The sequence below is a fragment of the Serinus canaria genome, chromosome 1 (genome assembly GCF_022539315.1).
Source record: "Serinus canaria isolate serCan28SL12 chromosome 1, serCan2020, whole genome shotgun sequence".
In the NCBI taxonomy this organism is placed as follows: Eukaryota; Metazoa; Chordata; class Aves; order Passeriformes; family Fringillidae; genus Serinus; species Serinus canaria.
Window position 1 is genome coordinate 52,595,557 of NC_066313.1, and position 19,995 is coordinate 52,615,551.

Sequence of the window (19,995 nt, forward strand, 5' to 3'; positions counted from 1 at the left end):
TAGAGGTTAAGCTGCTGCAAGAGCCAGAGACCCTGGATGTCTCAGAGCTGGGTTTGGACCCTGTAGCCCTGTGACCTGAGAAGTTTGTGACTCAGGGCTGTTCAATTTTTCAGATTTCTAGCTCCTAGTCTGCTGTAAGAACTAAAAGAGTATTGTTATGCCTCACCATAAAACCAAGGTTCCCATCACTTCCAGGGTACAACTCCAGAGCATCCCTGATTTTGCGTGCAGAGTAGTTTCCAACTAGGACTTGCTTCAGATGCTTAAACAAGAAGATTTATCCTGTGACAATTAAGCTGTTATTGTAGTACAGCCAATGTGGTATGTGGGTTGAGACAGCTAAAAGCTGCTAATACAGGCAGAATTGGCAGAGAAGTGGGACAAAGCCTGAATTAACTGCAGGGCTGGCAGAGAACCTCCTTTCCTTTCCAGCTGAGAAATCATTTGAGGTGAAGATGCTGTGGGCAGCCAGGAGGGCACAAGGTCAGACAGAGAGGAGTTTGATGCTTCTAATACAACTTTGTGCAACTTTCGGCAGGAGCCATCCATGTCTTAGAGGGGATGCTTTTAAATAATGCAGAAAGGATCATTCCTGCCAAGCTATGCAGTGCACAGGTAGAGGGAACTTTGCAGAGCAGTTAAGACTTCCCAGGTAATGGGAAGAGGGTGGAGGATATAACTTGATAGACAGGATGCAGAGAAGCCAGTTGTAAGTGTAAAGGAAATTATACATCTTTTCTGAGGCATTTACACATGCACACATAATATTCAGAGGTTTGCACTCTTTCTTCATGGTGCTTTTTGTTACTCATGGAATAGTACCCATTCAAGCTTTAACTAAACTCGAGTGACTGCACTAGCATCTGTCTCCTTAGATAAGGATTGAATTTGACCCACTTTCTCCACGTGTCTAATTTTTTTTAAACTATTAATGTGTGTTGTGTTGCCATAGTGCTTTCTGATGCTTTTTAAACACTCCCAACTAAAAAACAGGCTAAGTTTTTATGTTCGGTTCTTGCTTTTTTATGTGGGCTTTCTTGTTTGTTTGCTTGCATGGATATTTGCGTGCTTAAAGCTTTGCCATCTTCTCAGCTACATTTTGATATTCGATAGACCACAGGTTAAGAAGTGCCAGCACATCTGGCTCCTTTTCTTCTGAAGTGCTCTTTCTAATACCTTGCTTCTACAAATTTTTAAGAAATAATATCTACTTTGAAGGGATTTCAGCACTGGCAAATTTAATGCATTAATGGGGAGATTAAGTAGGGTAAGACAGAGCTGATAAAGTGGACTAAAATGTTCTTTATCAACAATCCTTCTCTTTTCCAACATCTGAAATGAAATAAGGTGTTCTTTGAACTTATACTGACATCCTGTTTGGGCTTTGCTGTGATGAAGAACAATTAATTAAGTTTTATTGCAGTATTGTATAAATGTCATTACAATTTCTCTCAGTTATGTAGAACCAATCAGTCATTGAATTTAATGAGAAATGTCCACTCTGGAACTACCTAGAAAAGCAGGAAAGTATTTAAATATGTAGGAAGGAAAGCCTTCAGAGCTTAGGCTCTCTTCCTTCTTGCTGAGACAAACTCCTATAGCATTTGGAGGATGCATGTAAATAGGGATGAAGAGAAGAGAAGACATGATACCAAGAGGTCATAGCTGTTGAACCTGAGAGAGAGTGGACAGCATGTGACACCCTGGTCACACTGCTTCATTTATTACTGGTGTGTCACCGTGTCTTTGTTGATGGATATTGTAAAGGAACATTGATAGAAAGGGTGCCTGACCAACCTCAAAAAAAAAAGGGGTGTGACATCCTGACTTCTCCAAGTCTTGTGTTCAGCTGCTGAGCCCAATCAGCACAAAGCAGTGCGGGTGGCATCCAGTTTGTCACTGAAGGACGTCCTTGAGCACATCGCCCTCCCGCTGCTAACCAAACACCTCGGGGTGCGGCAGCCTGACTCAGTGCCATCTGTGGTGCCTACAGGTTTGGTAACATTTTCTGAACCTGCCCTGCAGCAAAAGCCTTCCAAGTGTCACAGGCTTTTAATTTAGTGCAGCAAACGGATCTGAGGTTGGTTGAAACTTGGTCTAATCTTTGCATGTGGTCTAGATGGGCTGAAAGATTTGCAGTTTCTGGTATAGCTGATCCAAGACAAGGGTTTGTTGTGGAAAATGAACCCAAATGCGTTAGAGCAGGTTGAGAGCACTGTGCTGAGTGCTTTCCTGTCAGGGGAGAACTGCAGGCTGCAGTGCCTTTAGTCAGTGCTCAGAAGCATAGTGAAGTGAGATGTAAAAATAACCTGAAGTGTCGTGCTCCTGCCCCTTCCACTTAAATCTCTCTAACAAGACTGCTCCTTCAGGTAGGTCACTGCAATCTGTCCTCTCTTTCATCTCCACGTGCTGTAACAGATTTGGTCTGTTCAGAAGGGTCAGGAGAGCAGCATTTTATTAAGGTTACAATTAAAAGACTTCAAGATAACTGGAACAAATACTCCTATCAATAAATCCTGCTTTTTTACATAGCAACAAGGAAGCCATTCCTGGCTGCTGTTCACCTTGCTGGCTGCTGCGTTGGTAGAGCTCTGGGGACTGGTGTGTGAGATGAGGTGCATGTGGAGGGCTCTGTGTGCATTTGCGTGTTAGAACAGTTGCGTGACTGCCGGGAATGTGAATACCCATGGATGCGATTCTGCAGCTGCCAGAGCCAGTTGCAAAATTGCTTTCCATTTCATTGCTGCACGCTGAAACCAAGGGAATGAGATAAGAAGGGTTTGGCACCCCTTCCCCCTAGCTCTGCGTGTCCTGGGGTTTTGTGGAGCGTTTCATGTTTCAGCTTCCCTGTTCTGCTAAGGCCTGTTATTGCTTTAGAGGTGGGAGAAACTCCAGATACTATCAGGTTCTGGTGCCAAGAGTTTAAACCTGTCTCTTCTGGTTGCTTTTATTTTTTAAGGACCTTCAGAACCTTTAGTTCTGTCTTAAGTGCAGCCTTAACAGTGGGAAAGGAATTTATGTCCAGGTGGGGCAAACCTGTCTTGTCCATTTGATCATACATCCTTTTAAAAGGCGTTTCCCTGCTGTGCTTGCTTGCCCAAATTGTCTTTGCCAGCTTCCTTGAGTACAGGTCCATAATGTTTTGCTAAATGACAGACGTCAGGCCTCCTGATCCAAAATACCCACAGTTTGTTCCTGTAGATCCATTCAGCATGAAATTGCATCAAGAATAATTCAGCTGGGGTGATCCTGAAGTTGCGTGGTTGATTGATTCAGATTCTGCTAATGGCTTTTCTTGGGAATCCTTACAGTCACTTGTAGAGAGAGCTGCATTGGCACTGCTTTTTGGGAGAAAAATTGGTTTGAATCACACAGTGAGAATATTTTTAAACCAGATAAGACCGAATCAAGGAGCTTTATGCTTTCAGTTGCAATATATAGCATGGAGTACTGGCAGATCACTGAATCACACATTGGAGTATTTAACATTGCACTGGCAGGCATCTCTGTGTGTTACTGTCTGCTGCTGTGCAAGAGAAAAACAGTTTATAGAGAGATTTTGGACCTGGAAATGTACTAGGTACACAAACAGAACCTGCATGTGCCTATTTGCCATATTCTTGTGGCTCTCCCCTCCACAGCCTGTCCCACACTTGAAGATCAATCAGTCTTTCAGGGAAGATTTTTTTCATATAGAATTTCAGGGAATCAGTTTTCCCTAAGCTCCTTTCTTTGTGTTATGTTCCCGTTATGTCAACAGTGACAAAACTTTGATCTGTGAGGAAAATAAAGTGAGACAACAATCTTCAACTTATAAAATTTCCAGCTCTGGTTGAGGCTGTTGGTAGGTTTAGAAAGACACATAAATACTGACAAAAAATCAGCTTTATGAGGAGGGGATGTTGAACGTGTTTATAATTTAACACAGAGAAGTTATGCAGGCTTGTCTATACTGTCTGTTTTCCATCTCCAAGGCTGTTGAAGATCATCTAGTCCAGCAGGGTTCTCAGAGTAACCCAAGGATTGTTAGATTTCAACATTTACACCAACTCCTGTCTTTCAAAATGCACCCAAAAACCTCTTGTGGGTTGATGGCCATTATAAACTACACTCTGTGGGTGCAGAGTCAGTTCTTGTTGGAAAGAGACTCATTGGAAAGACCAGAAACTTGGCTCAGGAGGTTGACATCCTGACATCTGTGTAGGGACAGCAATGCAAACACTAAATTCGTGTGTGTGCTGGGAATCAGCTTGCATTTCATTCTCACTTTTTTGTCCCTACCTGCAACTTTTGACTGTCCCATTTTAGACATTAGTATGTCTATGTATAAGCTGTTCTGTTTAGGATTGTGTGTTTAGTTTTCTCCTTTCCTCCTTTTTTCCTCTGTGTTCACAAGAGCCTGTCTAAATATAATGGCATAAATTCAGTCATGATGGAAAGGACTTGTACCTAAGGGATTAAAGGAAAATCTGCTGGAAGTAAGATTGTGCCTAATTGCAAGAGTGAGGCAAACGGCTGAAATGCTTTGCTATTTCATGAAATTGTTTCTCTTGCACTGTCACTTCTGCTGGAGTAATGGTTGCAGCACTTTGCTATTGTTGCTCTTGCCACTGATGGAAAATAAAAAGTAGCATAGAAATCAGAATTAGGGGTTTCTAGCAAATCCTTTTTATTTTGGGGGGAGGATGTCTTGCTGAGGCTTTTTGCTGGTTTTTGCAATTTTTCCTAAAGAGGCTCAGGACTGGTCTGACTTCTTATGCAGATATATTTCTGTCATCTTGTATTTTCAATGTATTGGAGTGAATAAATGTGCTTTGTTGTTTGTTTTGGACAGATGTTGGGTCTTTGGATCTTGGAATGTCTTTTTTCTCTGAGCATTAAGAAAGTTTCCATCCCAGAAACAGTGTTTATGTACTTAAAGTATTATTCTAAAATTGCTGTGAGATTAGGTGGAAATGTCAAAACGGAGGCTGTTAATTTAAGAATCTGTGTTTGGGATTATGGTTTTCCTCCAGATATACTGTGAGGGATATCCACTGAGGAGCAGCCCTTAGATTTGACCATGAATAACTTTTGGTGGAGAGTTGCACATCAAAGCACAGACCATGGAGAGGCTGTGAAGGGGGAGGAAATGACACATGAAATGTAAATTGCATGAGGAAAAGCTGAGGAGATGAGGAGCGGATGGGATGGCAGGTGATTAGAGAAACGCAGCTGTAGTGGCCACTTCTGCCCACCACCACCAGTATTCTGTGTTTCATTTTCTCACATTGCACTTTTTGGCCTCCTTTTTGAGAATGAAACCTAAAACTGAGTCCTGCAGGCCTTTTTTCTACATATCAGAAATGACTGCTTACACTTGAAAGCAAAGTTATTAATGTTTTTTTTAACTACAGAATGCCAGAGATATTCACACCCAGCCCAGCAGAAAGGGTGGAAAGACAAAAATGTATAGACTTTGCCTTGGAAATGAAAATATTTGCCTAGCTCTTCTAAAGATTTAGAGCTTTAGTTTCTAAGATAGAGCCCCTGTTGTTAATCCCATCTGTACTCTGTGGGATATCTCAAGTGACACACGACTAACATTTGAGGTAAAAATAGGCTCTTTTGCTGAGTGATGGTAAAGGAACATCAAGATTTCTGCTGTTAGAAGTTATCACACAGTCATGCTCATTTACACACTGCTCATGCTGACCTAGCTCAACCAGCAGAAAACTGCACCTAGGTACAAAGAGGTTGGGGGAGAGCAGTTCTTTATGCTGTGCAAAAATCAATGCTTAAATCTTCCAGGTAGCTGCAATGTAAAAGTGGCTTTTTACTGTGGTTGGTTTTGGGGTTTTTTAGGACATCTAGGTTTTTGTATCATTTTTATTCACTGATGTGAATAAGATCTGTGATTGAAAATGTTGGGAGATCAGCAGCAGGTGGGAGATGCCTCTTGAGAGCTCTGTGGGGTTATGTTATGCAGATTTATGGGGTGATATTTGAAAGCATGATGTTTTTCCTTTCAATGTATGTGAGAGATATATAGAAATTATTGATGTGGCTTTGAACATCCAATAATTTCCAGTCAGCTTTTACAAATCACTCTTGGGTTTTCTGTGTTTGTCTTGACTTTTTTTTTTTTCACTTGCTATGCTAACAAAAGGCTAACTTCAAGTTAAGGTTTTTCAAAGATGTGAAGTGCTGTCTTCAGCATCCTGCCTGGCAGTTTGCTGTCATTCTCAGCTTTGCTTTCAGACCTGTTCCTTACTTCCTTCCCACTCCCTGCCAAAGAATCCAATCAGCCTTGCTGCTGGCCATGTGTGTATTAAATATAACCCCACCCAGAAGGAGCCGTTGCCTCTGTAGCCCCGTGGCTGGAGCAGGTGGGATTTACAGCACACACATCCACATGAAAAAAAAAAGACTCCTTTCCTCCACAGAGTCTTTATTTGTTCAAAGTGGAGCATAGCTGTGAGGGGAGTGTGAGCCAGAGCTGCCACACTGTAGCCAGTGGCCCTTTTCCTTGGGAATGGGCATTATCATTCCCATCTGATTTTAACCTGCTGAGTGCATGAATGCTGAGAAGTTCCCTGTTTACAGGCATGTCTCTTTCCTTTCCCTGTTGTAATCCTGCTGGTCAAGGCTCTCTGTAAGGTAATTATGATTCATCCTCCACATTAGGTATCTGAAACCTTGCACAGGATTAGTATACTCTAGGTGGGAGCAAAAGATGTGAAAGATCTATTTTACTGTTCTTGGTGGAAGCTGTGGAGCTTTACTAAAGCAAATTGTTTAATTTAAATTCCTCAGCCTGGGACTGAAGTGCCTGTGTGCTCAGTGAGCAAATCCCTTGTGGAAGATGCTGGCTCAAACCACACCTGATGAGGAGAAATAGGGGGTGGCAATCCAAAGCTGTCAAGCTTGGCTGGGATAAAGTTAATTGTTTTTCCTGGTAGCTGGTAAAGTTCTGTGTTTGGGATTTGGGATAAGAAAGAAGTTGATAACACTCTGATGCTTTAGTTGTTGCTGAGTAGTGCTTACACTAAGTCAGGGCCTTTTCTGCTCTTCAGCCCACCCCACCAGCAAGTGGGCTGGGGACACAAGGAGCTGGGAGGGGACACAGCTGGGACAGCTGACCCCAGTGGGCCAAAGGGATATTCCATATCCCATGGCATCATGCTCAGTACCTAATGCTGGGGGAAGGCTGACCAGGGCTGCTGCTCAGGAATTGGCTGGACATGGGGTGCTGAGCAATTGCGTGGTGCATCACTCGGTGTTTGTTGTTGTTATTGTTGTTATTGCTACTGTTTCTTCCTTCCTTTTCTATCCTATCTTCATCTCAACCTAAAAATTTATCTCCTCCCCCCAGTTCCTTTCCCCATCCTACTGAGAGGGAGTGAGCAAGTGGCTGTGTGGTGTTCAGCTGCCTGCTGGGTTAAGCGGTGCCACAGGGCTGTGAGGATTTATTTGGGTTCGCAGCAGAGGAGCTGGGACAGCCCATCAGGAAGCAGTGGATGGGGAGGCAGCCCAGCAGCCACCCCTCTGGTGGGAGCAGCCCTCTGGCTTGGCACCTTCATCTGGCACCTCTTGCCCCACGTGTGCCGTGGAGCCCACTGAGGAGGACAGGGGGAGCAACAGTGAAATTGCTGCTGCCTCTGCAGGGCTGTGCCTGCCTCCCAGCCTGTTAGAGGATCTCACTGCTGCTGGTTGGTAATTGATCTCTTGGCCCTATTTTGTACCTGTGGTCTGCAAATGGTGGGATGTCATGTAGAAATTGAATTTATCTTGTGTAAGGCCTGCAGGGTACAGTATGGATGCTCCAACCTCCGTGATTACCTAAAATTATGATATCATTTTGCAATAGATAATGATCATTGTAAGTACATTTAGAAACATTTGTTTTGAAATGCATGCCTTTTAAAAGAACGCCCTTTCTTTTTTTCCTGTTTCATTTTTTAAAACAAAACCCATTATCTGCTGGTGAAAGGCATCGGAGGAAGTGTCAAAATCTCTGCAAGCCATGAAGGAAATTCTATGTGGGACCACAGACAAAGAGCCACCCACAGAAATCGTGGCCCAGCTGGCACAAGAGCTCTACAACAGTGGCCTTCTAGTGACACTCATTGCCAACCTGCAGCTGATAGATTTTGAGGTAGGTCAGCATCCATAAACTTTTTTCAGCTCCTTGGTCTTGGTGCTGTCAGTGACTAGAGCCATATTTTTCTGAAGTCTAAATAACTTCATTGCATTCAAAACTGTTTTCCACAGGCTGAAGAAAGTTGCTGCTCTAGATTGGTTGGTGTCCTGAAAGACACTGGCAGTAAATTTGATTTTTTAAATCAAAACAAAAAATAGAAAGAAATATTTCCATGTGTATCCAGACAAGATAGGTCATGGTGCTGGGAATACTGTCTAGGACCAGCCTTGTAAACTGCAGGGATGATCTTTGGGATAGTGCTCCTAGAGCTACCTGCTGTCGCTGAAGAGTGTCCAAGTTAGAAAAGGTTCAGGGACATGGAATAAAAATAATTGGAAGCATGGAGAATTTCATGTGACAAAGACTGAAAGAATTAAAATGGTTTAGTTGAGAGGAAAGGAGTTGAAAAACATGTTAAAAACAGCCAGCAGGTCACAAGGTAATTTGGGTGTCCCCTGCTTAACTGTTTCAATGAAAAAAATAAAGGAATCTAACATTTTTGTCACAGTAGAAAGATTAATATGAATGTATATGTATATATATAATTTAATTTTATATATTTAAATATGAAATTATATATTCTGTGGAATTTCTTGCCAGCTTTGTTGTTAAACCAAAAACCTAGTAAACAACTGCTATGACAACTAAACTTGCTTGTAAGTAAGGAGAAGAAGGGTAATAGTAGCAAAGACTGCAGTAATTCAGGATAAATATCAATCCTGTTAATTTGCTGTTGACTTGTAGGGATGAGAATAAGCCCTGTCACTGTCAGGTCATTGTCATTCTTGCGGTTTGCAGTCAGCTGGGATAGTGCCCCAGGGACTGCTGCTATGAGTTCCATGATTTCTTGGCTCCTGGTGCTGGTGATTCCTCACAAGTGTCCGACCACCAGCGGGAAATCCCCAGCGCCCAGGAGCCAAACCTCCACCTCTGAGGTCTGGAACAGGAGCAGTACCCAATGTACAGGCAGCTGCTGGAGAGAAAAGTCAGTTTCTCCAAGAGATCTGATGCTCTCAGAGACACCTTTTGTGGGAGTCATGTGTAAAAGTTATTTTCTTTCCATTTTATAAATGAATGAAAGGGAGGAAAATGGGTGATTTCATTTTTCCCACTCCATCCCCTACCACCAGTAAATTCAGGATCAAGGACTGATTTATTTATTTTGTATTAATTTTTGAAAATGGAATGTATCAGTTTTTGAAAATTTTTGGTGGAATTCTCTCACTCTGGCTTGGGTCTTAAGTTCAGGAGGTTTTTTTTAATGCTTTGTCTTCTCTGTGCCTCCTCTGGTTACTGTTAAATGTCTAATTACAAAAATACTCAAAACCCAACAACCCAAGCCCTTAAAATACCTTTTAAGAGAAATGGAGAAGAGGGGAGGAGAAGATACTGTAAGCACAGAAGGGAGACTTCTGCATTTTTTTAGTTACATGACAGTCTGTATTGCTTTTGCCAGAAAAAAGTTCTGTATCAACATATTGAACATGCAGTCTTTAAAAGCAAGCACTGGATGAAATACCTAATCTGTTGTTGAATTGCTGTTATTAAAAACAATTCTCATAATTCTTATTGCAAAATATATTTTTTATTAATTGCAAAAGCTTTCCAATCATTTAGCCAAGCTGTTATACATGTTCTTTGGACAAAACACTAGAAACCAAATGTCACTGAACAAGAGGACAGTAAGAGCATGTGCTGCTTTGTCTTCATGTCTTCCCACTGACTTTTCCAGTTTATCAACTTTTCTGTTTCCATTTTGTTGCACTGGTGGCTACAGCTGGTGTTTAAGTTTCTGCACTGAACAAGCAATTTCATTGCACTATAACATGCAAGTTAATTTTTGATCCATAATTTAATGGTGAAAAGCAAATCATAAACTACTGAAAATCTGATTTCTGAAGGCAATAATGTTACTTTGCTTTGTCCTGACTCCCTGTGTCCGCCTCACCAACTCTGCTGCCCATTTTGATCCCAGTTTTTCACAGCTGAACTTCCCTTTGAAGATGTGTTTTCAAAGACTGTGTAGGGGAGACTTCCATCACACATCCATCACACATCCACAGAAGACACAGGTTTATTGCTTCTGCCACTAAGCAAACAAGATTTAATTTCAGTAATGATACTGTTTTGGAGCATTAAAGTCAGGTTTGGGCAGAATCAAGATCTGAGCTTTTCAGAAATTTAAAATACTAAATTTATTTTTGAACTTTAAAGAACTGAGGCAAATGTGCAAAAAAAAAAAATGTAGATGTTACTGTGTGTAAGCCTAAAGGTTCACAAACTGTAAAGCCCCTAAATAGGCAGTAAATAACTACAAGCCTAGGACTGGTGATTTTATAATCTTTTCCCTACTTTGCCTTGAAAGAGGGGCTAAATTATGGTATAGGTATTATACAATTTTTCATTTATATGATGCATCCTTGGCAAGTTTTTTTTGTTCTTGTCTAGCCACTTCCTCTTCATGCCTCCTTATCTTGTGCTTCAGTGGCCATATGTATTTCATTATAAGGCAAAATTCAATTGCAGATCCAAGTAAGGAGTGTTTCAAAAGTGCTCCTACAATTTTAATGTATGTCAGGTGGTGAGGGAAATCTGCCATGGTTCCCTTCTCTTTGCCTTCATTCCCTCCTGGAGAACCCATGGAGGTCAACTCTGGCTTTTCCTATCACAGATTTCTAGAAAATCAGCTATAATTGGATACACCTATCTACATATCCATATATCTGTATCTACCTCCTCTCTTCTCATGGATATTATGCTGCAATGCACTCAGTATTAAGTAACTAATATAAAATTTGGCATAGCAGAGAGGATCACCTAATTTCTGGCCATCTTTACCCCACCCTTTCAACAGCCCTTCTCTGTCTGAATTGTTTTCATCTTGGAGTAACTGCTGGAGCCCGTGGGGATCACAGGATTCCAGGCATATGATATGGGTGTTGTAAAGATAAGGGAGAATGGGATGACTTTATACAGAATTAGCCTATTTGAAATTGTGTCCAAGGGTCAAAAAAAGTGTTGCAGATAAAGGCAGATGGACTGGCCTGCACTGATTTGATTCTTCTGTTCAATTCCCAGAGTCTCCAAGTCTCCAAGCCAGCTGGGCTGGAACAAGTAGGAAGGCAGAATATTTTGTGTTCCTCAGCACTGATTTATTTGTAGAGGTGAAACCAGGGAATTTTCCTCCGTGTGAAACTATCTGCTCCTTGGCTTCAAACATTCAATAATTTCCCTGCCAAGGAATGTTTGTCCTCCCAAGACAGATCAATCAGCATGTACAGATTAAAAGTGACCTTTTGCTTTAGCTTGCCCTGCGCATAGTGACCTGCTGTTGACTCAGTGCCTTGGTTACTGGTCCTTAGTGCAGCCATCTCCCACCTCCCTGAACTTCACATCAATTTGTCTGCTGTGCCAGGGGAGAAGGTGGTGGGGGAGGATGTGGATTTCTAATGCCAGATGTATTGGTGAACCCTCTGACTGAACAGAACATGATTTGGAAAGACCTTCTGGAAAGCTGTTTGCACAGGGAAGCATTTGAAGACAAACTGTGACTGTGTAGATTGGTGCATACAGCACAGCACCAGGATAAAGAGAAGGAGTTCAGTTTTGATTAAAGCAGAGACACGTACATGATGCAGCTGTTTTATTGGTAGTAGCTATTTCATTTTCTATGATAAATAATGGGCACAGTTTAAATTTAACCCTGATTTTCAGAAATGTAATCACACTTGGAGCTGTTTGCACTGGACTGATAAAAAGCTTTAGCATCTGAAGTGTAGGCAGTGTGACAGTGGTTTGGTACCAGCTCTGTTACTCACATTTGGAGGCTGAGGGAGTACCAGCACACACAGCAGCAGCAGGCTTGGCTCAGGGTAGGGGTTTGCTTTTCTGGTGCTTTAGTGCTGCTATTTGAAATAGCCAGGGACTTGGGTGGCAGTGTAAGTGGAATGCACATCTTCATTTAGGGAAAAAAAGGTGCAAATGGGAATAGGGAAGTCAGGAGCCTTCAGAGCTGCCCGAAGGAGGAAGCCTTCTTGTGGCATTGGAGAAACAGCAAGAGGCAGGGACTGGAGGAAAGAAAAGGCTGACCTGCTCTGATTTCAGTTTCATTTGTACTTTAAATCAGTTCTAGTAAGTGGCCATTTGCTCATGTTTTTCTAAGCAAAGAAATATTTTGCTTCTTTAACAGGGCAAAAAGGATGTTTCCCAGATATTCAACAACATCTTGAGAAGACAAATTGGCACACGCAGCCCTACTGTGGAATACATTAGTGCCCATCCACATATCCTATTCATGCTTCTAAAAGGGTAGGTGCTTTAATCTGAGTTTCAATAAAGAGCATGGAACATGCTGGCATTGCAGTTGATTTACTTTCTCACTTTTAGTTTTTTTAAAAAAAAGGATTTTCAGATTTTGTTCCAGCTTTCTTACTTTATTTTTTGCCTATTGACTTTCTTTCTATGGAACTCTATACTTTTTAGTGATCAGATTATTTCATTTGGCTGTTATTTCTTCACCACACTCCATGTTGAAATAATTATGTGCTGGTTATTTTTGACTGCACCCTGTGTGATGTGTACTTCATTTCTCACCATGAACTCTTGTGTAGCATTGTTGGTGACTGCTCTGGTTCATTTAGACCTTTTTGCATTGCAGGAGTGACCAACAGTGGTGTCTGTAAATAACTGGAGTCAAACTGGAGCATTGAGTGGTAGAACAGAGAGAAGCAAAAGTGCATTAAAAGAGTAGTTGTGCCTGTGGGACAGACTTCTCCAATGCTTGTGGCCACAAGTGAACCTCAACTTTAAATTCTTTCTGTAATTAACTCCACAACTTTCAGCATTAAATTTTTTTTGGTCTTTTAAACCTCAGGACAATAATGATAATTTTCTCCATCATTATTACAAACTGTTTTTAATTTCCTATGTACATACAATAATTTTCTTCCCTTTTCTCTGTCTTTGCTTTTTCAGTTTTTCACTCATTTTGATCTTGCACATTGAGCATGTATCACTACCATATGTCTGGGCTTTATTTAAAGATAAAAAATATTTTTGGATTATGTCCCAGATTTTCTTTGGCATCTGTAGCAACCAAGAATATTAAGAAGATAGTAAAGTTTTTATGCATATATGCTTCTGACAGACATTTTACAGTAAGTGACCTGAGCTGGTGGATGAATTTAAATAGCATCACTTAGATGCTTTTTCTTGAGAATCTTCCTGCATGCAGCAGCATGCCTGTGGTCCTCGGGCTCCTTGTTCATGATGTCTGGACTAGCCCTCTGCAGCACTGCATTGGCTCAGAATTGCCATTTCTGGAATTTCTTGTTAAAAAGTGCAGTTGAACCCATCAGTAGAAGCCCAGAGTCAGTCCTGTCCAGCCTGAGCAGCTGCTGCAGAGGAGTGTATGACATGATGATGCCTTCCCTACATGTGTCCTGCTGCTGGGACTGTCTAAAAATGAGACCCAAAATCTGTGCCTGCAGCCAGGGCAGGGCCCTGAACACACAGATTGCTGCTTGTCCACAGCATGGGCAGTGTGTGCAGTCAGCTGCAGGACTGGGAAACAAGCACCTCATGTTAAACACCACCATGTGAAAATGTGACTTGAGGACATGGCTTCTTATTTATTTAATGCTGAATGAATTATATTTTTCTACTATATAGATATATATTTATATAATGCTATAGGAAATACAGGAAATCAAACTCTGCTAAAGGAAAGTGGGTTTGGCTGATTTGTGCCATTCTGTTTTTGCTACATGACTTCATGACATTACCTGGAGAGAAAAAACCCAACAAAACACCTCTACCATGACTATAAAAGAAATGACCCGAGACTATTGTGACTGTTGTGCTTCCATTGGATGCAAAATTTCCTCTGCCCTGTGTCAGTCCCCAGAAGCAAGAAGTTGCTCTTTGGTGGCTTAATGTGAGCTCTGTTGGGTGGGAAGGATCTTCAATCAGAGCTCCCGCCCAGTGTTTCCTGTCTCATGCTCCAGTGGAACTGCCAACTTGAGATAACAGTTCCTACCTTTTAGGCTTTATTTCAGTTGCTGCCTGCTTCCTTCCAGCTTCTCAGCTTCAGAAAACACACAGTACATAGTTCAATTTTCTTTCTTTCTTTCATTTGTGTAGGTTATTTGACTTTGCTGCTGCACTTGCTTTAAGGATTGCTTTGCACTTGCTTTAATAGCATCTTATTTTCTATGTGCAGGCTCTGTGTGTAGGATTTCAGAGTGCAGTACTTGGTGTACATAGAGAACCACTTGTATCTGGGCCAATTTTTTGCTCTGCTGTCAGCCTTTTGCATTAGCCCAGAAATCACTTTGGTCCTTTGTAGTTTAAAATATTTTCCCTCTAGGACAGTGACAGTTGAGGACTTAGTTTATGGCACTTTTATTGTTTCTGTCAAGTGACACATTTAGAAGCTTCTTTATGAATTTATATCTATATATCTGTGTCTCATGCCACATGCTATCTCTACCCTAGACACTGCCTAAGCCTGTGTTGTGATGATCTCTTCATATCACAGCTCAGTTCAAGCTTTAATGGTATATTGGCTGAGGTTGTAGAATTCCCCTTGAGTTTATCCAAGGATAAACTCAGGCTATACAGGCAATGTAAACTCAGATTGATAACATCTCCTTAAGGCCTTGCGTCTCCCAGGCTTGATGCCTTCCAAATCTCCTCTTGTGCTCCTCACTCTGTACCATCTTTTGCACTAACCACGGAAGAATGATTCCCTTTACACAGAAATGCATTTCTGCTCTCAGTCTTGCCTCTTTCAAACTTCACAGTAAGTGTTTTGAAATATACTTCAAATCCATTGTTTCATGTTCTAGTTCTCTCCAGTATTCACTGTGTGGGGGTTTCTTTAGGTTGCAAGTTCATCCAAACAGAGAAGAACTCAGTATTTTTTTTTTTCTGATGTGGAAATACACCAACATAGAGCTCTAATTTCTTATTAGAAGTGATTTTGAATCACATTTCTATCATTCCTGCCTGGTGGATTTGCATGTAAGTGTGGGTGCAAAGGACATGCTAGCTATGACTGGGCAGCTGTAAACTTCTTCCAGGCTTATTCCAGGCACCAAACACAACTTCCCTTGCTTGTGTGAACAGCCAAAGGTCCATAACCCACTTCCAGATAATGGAGCATTTGACTAAGAATGATTCTGTTGATACTTAATGTTTTTAAAAGTTATTGTGCTGGAAACAATGTAATTTGCTTTTATTCCAACCAAAATATTCATTAGCCAACTATTAAATATTTTCCTGGCTGCACTCCTAGGAGCAGCTCTGCCTCATTTTCCTTAAAAATTAGTATTCCTGTTAATAGAGTTGATGCCTCAATGGGAGAGTGAATTTTTGCTCTCTGAAGAGTTAGAAATTCAAGTTTGCAAAAGCTTCCCCAAACCAAAACAAATAGGGGCTTGAGTGCCTGCATTTCCTTGAGGGTGGGAAGCTTCATTTGCCTATTTGGAATAGCAATCCATTTTCATTAAGCCAACTATTGTTGACAGCAGGTTGAAGTATGCAGCTCTGGTATGCTTGCAGAACACAACTGTTCTTTTAAACTGCGTGCTAGGGGTAAATCTGAGGGCCCACTCACTTACAGCACAGATGGCATTTTGTGTTTTTCTTCCTTTTTTAAAAAAAAAAAGTATTTCTTTTGGCCTAGTGATAGGAATTAATTGTGCAAAGGAAAAACGATGCTGATAAGCTCTGGGTGATAATACACAGTTCTGATATAGTATAACCAGTTTATTGAAACAGAGAGTGCTTTCTGTCCCCTTGGACTTCACCACTTTCACATCATTTCTGGCAGACTGCTGGAAAAAAATCATTTTAAATCCTTCTTGACTGTTGGATTTCATCCTTTTTGTTTTTCAATGTGTTTCTAACAGTTTTGTTTCAGATTAATTTCAGCTTTAAAAAAATCAAGACTTTATAGAAATTGAAGATGATCTGAATTTCCTCCCCCCTCCCTCCCTTCCTTCCTCTCCCAGGGTGAGACGTGTGCTGGCTCCTGGCTATTGCAGTGCCTCATGTGCCATAGCAGGATTGTAATTTGAGGAATGGTGTTTGTGTCCTATCACAGCCAGAGCCTCTGCAGAAGAGACATTGAGCAGAATTCCTCCTAAACTGAAGGAAAAAAAAAATAGAGCTACAGAAAGCTTAATCCTGTGTAGACTGCCTGGAGAGACTCTTCCTACCTTCCTCATTAATACTGCAGAGTAATGTCCTCTACAAGAGGAGTGGGAGGTGATGGATGGTCATGAGGTGTTACAGTTTTCTTGGATAAACTGAGGAGCTCAGAATTGAATCTGAAAAGGGAGGTTCTTATATTGTACAGGCTGTGCTTTCTCACAAATCCAAAAGGGTGAAGGATTTCTGTTGAAATGCTGCACACTCCCTGCGGTCTTTCCACAGAGAGGGGGTGTAGTGCAAATTTACACCGAAATGTGTTTTGGCTTGGCAAGAGAGAGGTTTGGCAGCCTTGTCTGTGTCTGCTCCTGAGCTTTGGGATGAGGTCCTGCAGCTGGGCACAGCACTGTGGCTGGGAGCTGCCCTCAGTGTGTGCTGTCCCACCTGGCAGGTGTTCCTGTGCTACAAAGTCCCCTGTTGCTAGAAAGGTGCTGTTTATCTTCTTTCTCCTATGTTTTGATGTTTTCTGTTTCTCTTCATTCTCCAGATATGAATCCCCAAATATTGCCTTACGTTGTGGAATTATGCTGAGAGAGTGTATCCGCCATGAACCCTTGGCCAAAATCATACTGTTTTCAGAACAGTTCAGAGACTTTTTTAAATATGTGGAGATGTCAACATTTGATATTGCTTCTGATGCCTTTGCTACATTCAAGGTAAATTATTCAGTACATGTATCATAGTTTGTGTCAAAAGCAGCACTCCATCAGAAGTCATCACTGAGCATTGTGCTGCTTTGAACTGGGTGGCTTTTTTATTGTTCAGTAAAGGATATAATTAATTATCCCTTGGTCTGATTGTAGCAGGATTCACAACAGCAATCAACTATGTGAAGAATCTTTAGAGAAATGTAAATCTGTATTTAATAAACACTCTTCACCTTGATAACTCACAGTCTTTCATGCTACCATTTAAAACTCAAATTAATCATGTGTTATCTACAGTTCTTATAAAATGCAAACCTTCTCCTCTCCCTGCCTTCCCCCACGACAAACCCACTGCCCATCACAACCACACGAGTGAACAGAAAGAAGGCATCATTTAAAACTAACATTTGAAATAATTTTTGCTGTCCCTTCTGAGCTCAGCAGTCAAGTATAGATTAATGCCAAGCCTGCTGATTGTTTTACAGTGTATTCATAGTCTTGTTTATGTGACCCATGGTTCAGTGTAAGAACTGTAGTGCTAAAAGCTAAGCAAGTGGAAGCACGGCATAGGCTCTGTGGAGTGTAGAGTAGAGTGTACTGTGTAGAGTTTCTGTTGTATTGAAAATGAGGTTGGGTGAAGATGCCAAATTACTTGGAGTTTGTATGTGACCATCATCCTTCCCACCAGGTGCTAGTACAGTCTCTGAGCAAAAAAAGAACCAAAATAAATTTGATGCCTGTGAACTTCATATACAGGGATGATTAATTTATTTCTGAAAAACAGTTTAAGAAAGCTGAGGGAAAATCTTTTTAGTTAAAGACTCTTCTAAATATAGATCCAACTCCTTTTTTTCTTCTATGGCTGAGCTCCCTGCTGTCATAGAAACACATTGTTTATTCTTTCCTTTCAAAGCTAATTAGAAACATGATTAGATAGACCTCAGGAGTAATTGTAAGGAATGTTAGAGCTCAGCTCAGTGATTCTACATACACTGAAGCCTGGCTTTTTACTGGTGTTTACTAACCTACTGAATGGGATAAAGATTTGCATAATGGAGATAACATGGCATTCTTCAGTAATGACTTGAGCAGGATTAGCAATTCAAATCACCCCTTGATCAATTGCAGCATCTTTCCATTATTTTAGGTTTCACTGTTGTGGTGTCTATTAGGCAAAGGTTATGAAATTCGAAGTAGCACAGAAACACAGACAAGGTATAAAAATGCAACATAACTGAGGTATTTAAATCTTCTGTTTCTGGCATGAAACATTTTACCCTATGCTCAGAAGAATATTTGTTTCTGGTCAGAAAAAGGTTTCATGGACTCAGTTCCCAGCTTGACAGAAGAGAATTGTATCTTCTCCCCAGGTCCTGCTTAAGCAGGACAGCAGTGTGTTGGTGGTGATGGACAGTCTTCACCCCAGCCAGGAGGCAGGATGGGGATAAGGGTCAGTTAAGCTGTGGCAGGGACTGTAGACTGCTACAACCCTCCCAAAAAGGAGAGAGATTGATGTTGTTCATAGATCTACAGCTGTAGAATGTACTTCTGTCCCCTGTGAACTGAGTGTATTTTTAGCAGGATTTAAAAATAGGATTCTACATCCTCACGTGCACTGGAAAGTGAGGAGTATGAGGGCAGTTCATCCTCAGACAAAGGACAGAATTCACCTTTTAAAATGCTTGGGGGAAATGTATAAACAGCATTTTTAGGTTTTATTGAAATTGCCTCTTAGCACCTGATACCCGGTCAGTTCTGGAAAGAAACCAGCTGCTCATTTAATCTCCTGTTTGTCTGTTACTCTGAATAGCTGGAACAGCAAGAGGTGATCTGGAAGTGACTGAAATATGGAGCTACTTCATTTCTAATACTGGGAAAAGAAGTGCTGTGATTGTTTGCTGGATTACTGAACTCACGTTTTCATTTCTGGTGTCTCCATGTTGGGTTTGCAGTTGCCACCGGGGTGTCTGGTTCAGAGCTGAAAGCCTTGGGTAGCCTATGCACCAGAGGAGGGCTCAATTAAATGTGCATTAAAGTCTGAGGATATTTATAGCAGGGAAGCACTGGAATTATGATCTGGAGATATACTTCTTAATTAAAGTTATCCAGGTACACTGCAGAGAGGAAACAGAGCTGTTAAAAATGCAGAGGAAGAGGGCTGGTTCTTCAAGGTATAAGCTGTCTGTGCAGGGTGCAAGCAGCAGCTGGAACATGCTGGCTGAATGCTGCTGCTCCATGCTTCCTCATTTCCTGTGAAAAACTCATTTTGGATTATGTTTCATTTGTGCCCCCTATTGAAGGACTTGTACTTGCCTCCAAGTGCCCTGCATAAAAGCTCCTGAATCATGTGTTTCACACAGCCTTTAAAACTGCTGTCACTGCAGTCCTGCTAAATGAAGGGGTGTATTTAAAACAGGCACTGGATTTTGTAGTGCTCTGCTTTCTTCTTAAAATTGATGGTAAAAATAAATTAAAGGATTAGTATGTAAAGGATTTCTTTTATTTGTGAGGATGTGTCTGTGCATCTGCTTGAGCCCCTCATCAGCTTCAGCCTCTGCCTGGGCAGGGAAACCAAGAAAAAGATTATAAAAAAGAGCAGAAAAATACCAACTTGATTCACTGAAAAATACCAATTTGAATGGACTTCATCAGGCATTTATTGCGATCAATGTTGTATTTTAAAAGATGCAGTAAGATAAAAATCATACTTAACTGCCTCACACTGGCCACTCATTTCATAGCTATTCATCCAGTAAAAAGACACAGTTTCTTCTGGAGCTGAACATTTGCATATCTGTCACTGAGCACCAGCATCACCATTCTGTGGGGGAGGTTGTTTAAATTTCAATTTGAATTAGTTAGCCTTCTGGAATGGGGGACAGTCTGTCCAGCTGTCTGGAAGGTCTGCTCCTGCTTTGTGTCAGAAAGCCATCCCTGGGCAGAAAAAGCTCC

At 41.3% G+C, this 19,995-nt stretch overlaps 1 protein-coding gene across 8 annotated transcripts in view; it reads left to right on the plus strand.

The window, feature by feature from the left end:
* Nucleotides 1-19,995, plus strand: part of CAB39L (calcium binding protein 39 like) — a 61,004-nt gene that overhangs the window by 29,127 nt on the left and 11,882 nt on the right. For all 8 annotated transcript variants that reach the window (XM_030234421.2, XM_050974014.1, XM_050974007.1 and 5 more), the window contains 3 exons: nt 7,973-8,137; nt 12,372-12,490; nt 16,884-17,052. In XM_030234421.2, the coding sequence (XP_030090281.1) occupies nt 7,973-8,137; nt 12,372-12,490; nt 16,884-17,052 (453 nt within the window). The remainder of the gene's footprint in view (nt 1-7,972; nt 8,138-12,371; nt 12,491-16,883; nt 17,053-19,995) is intronic.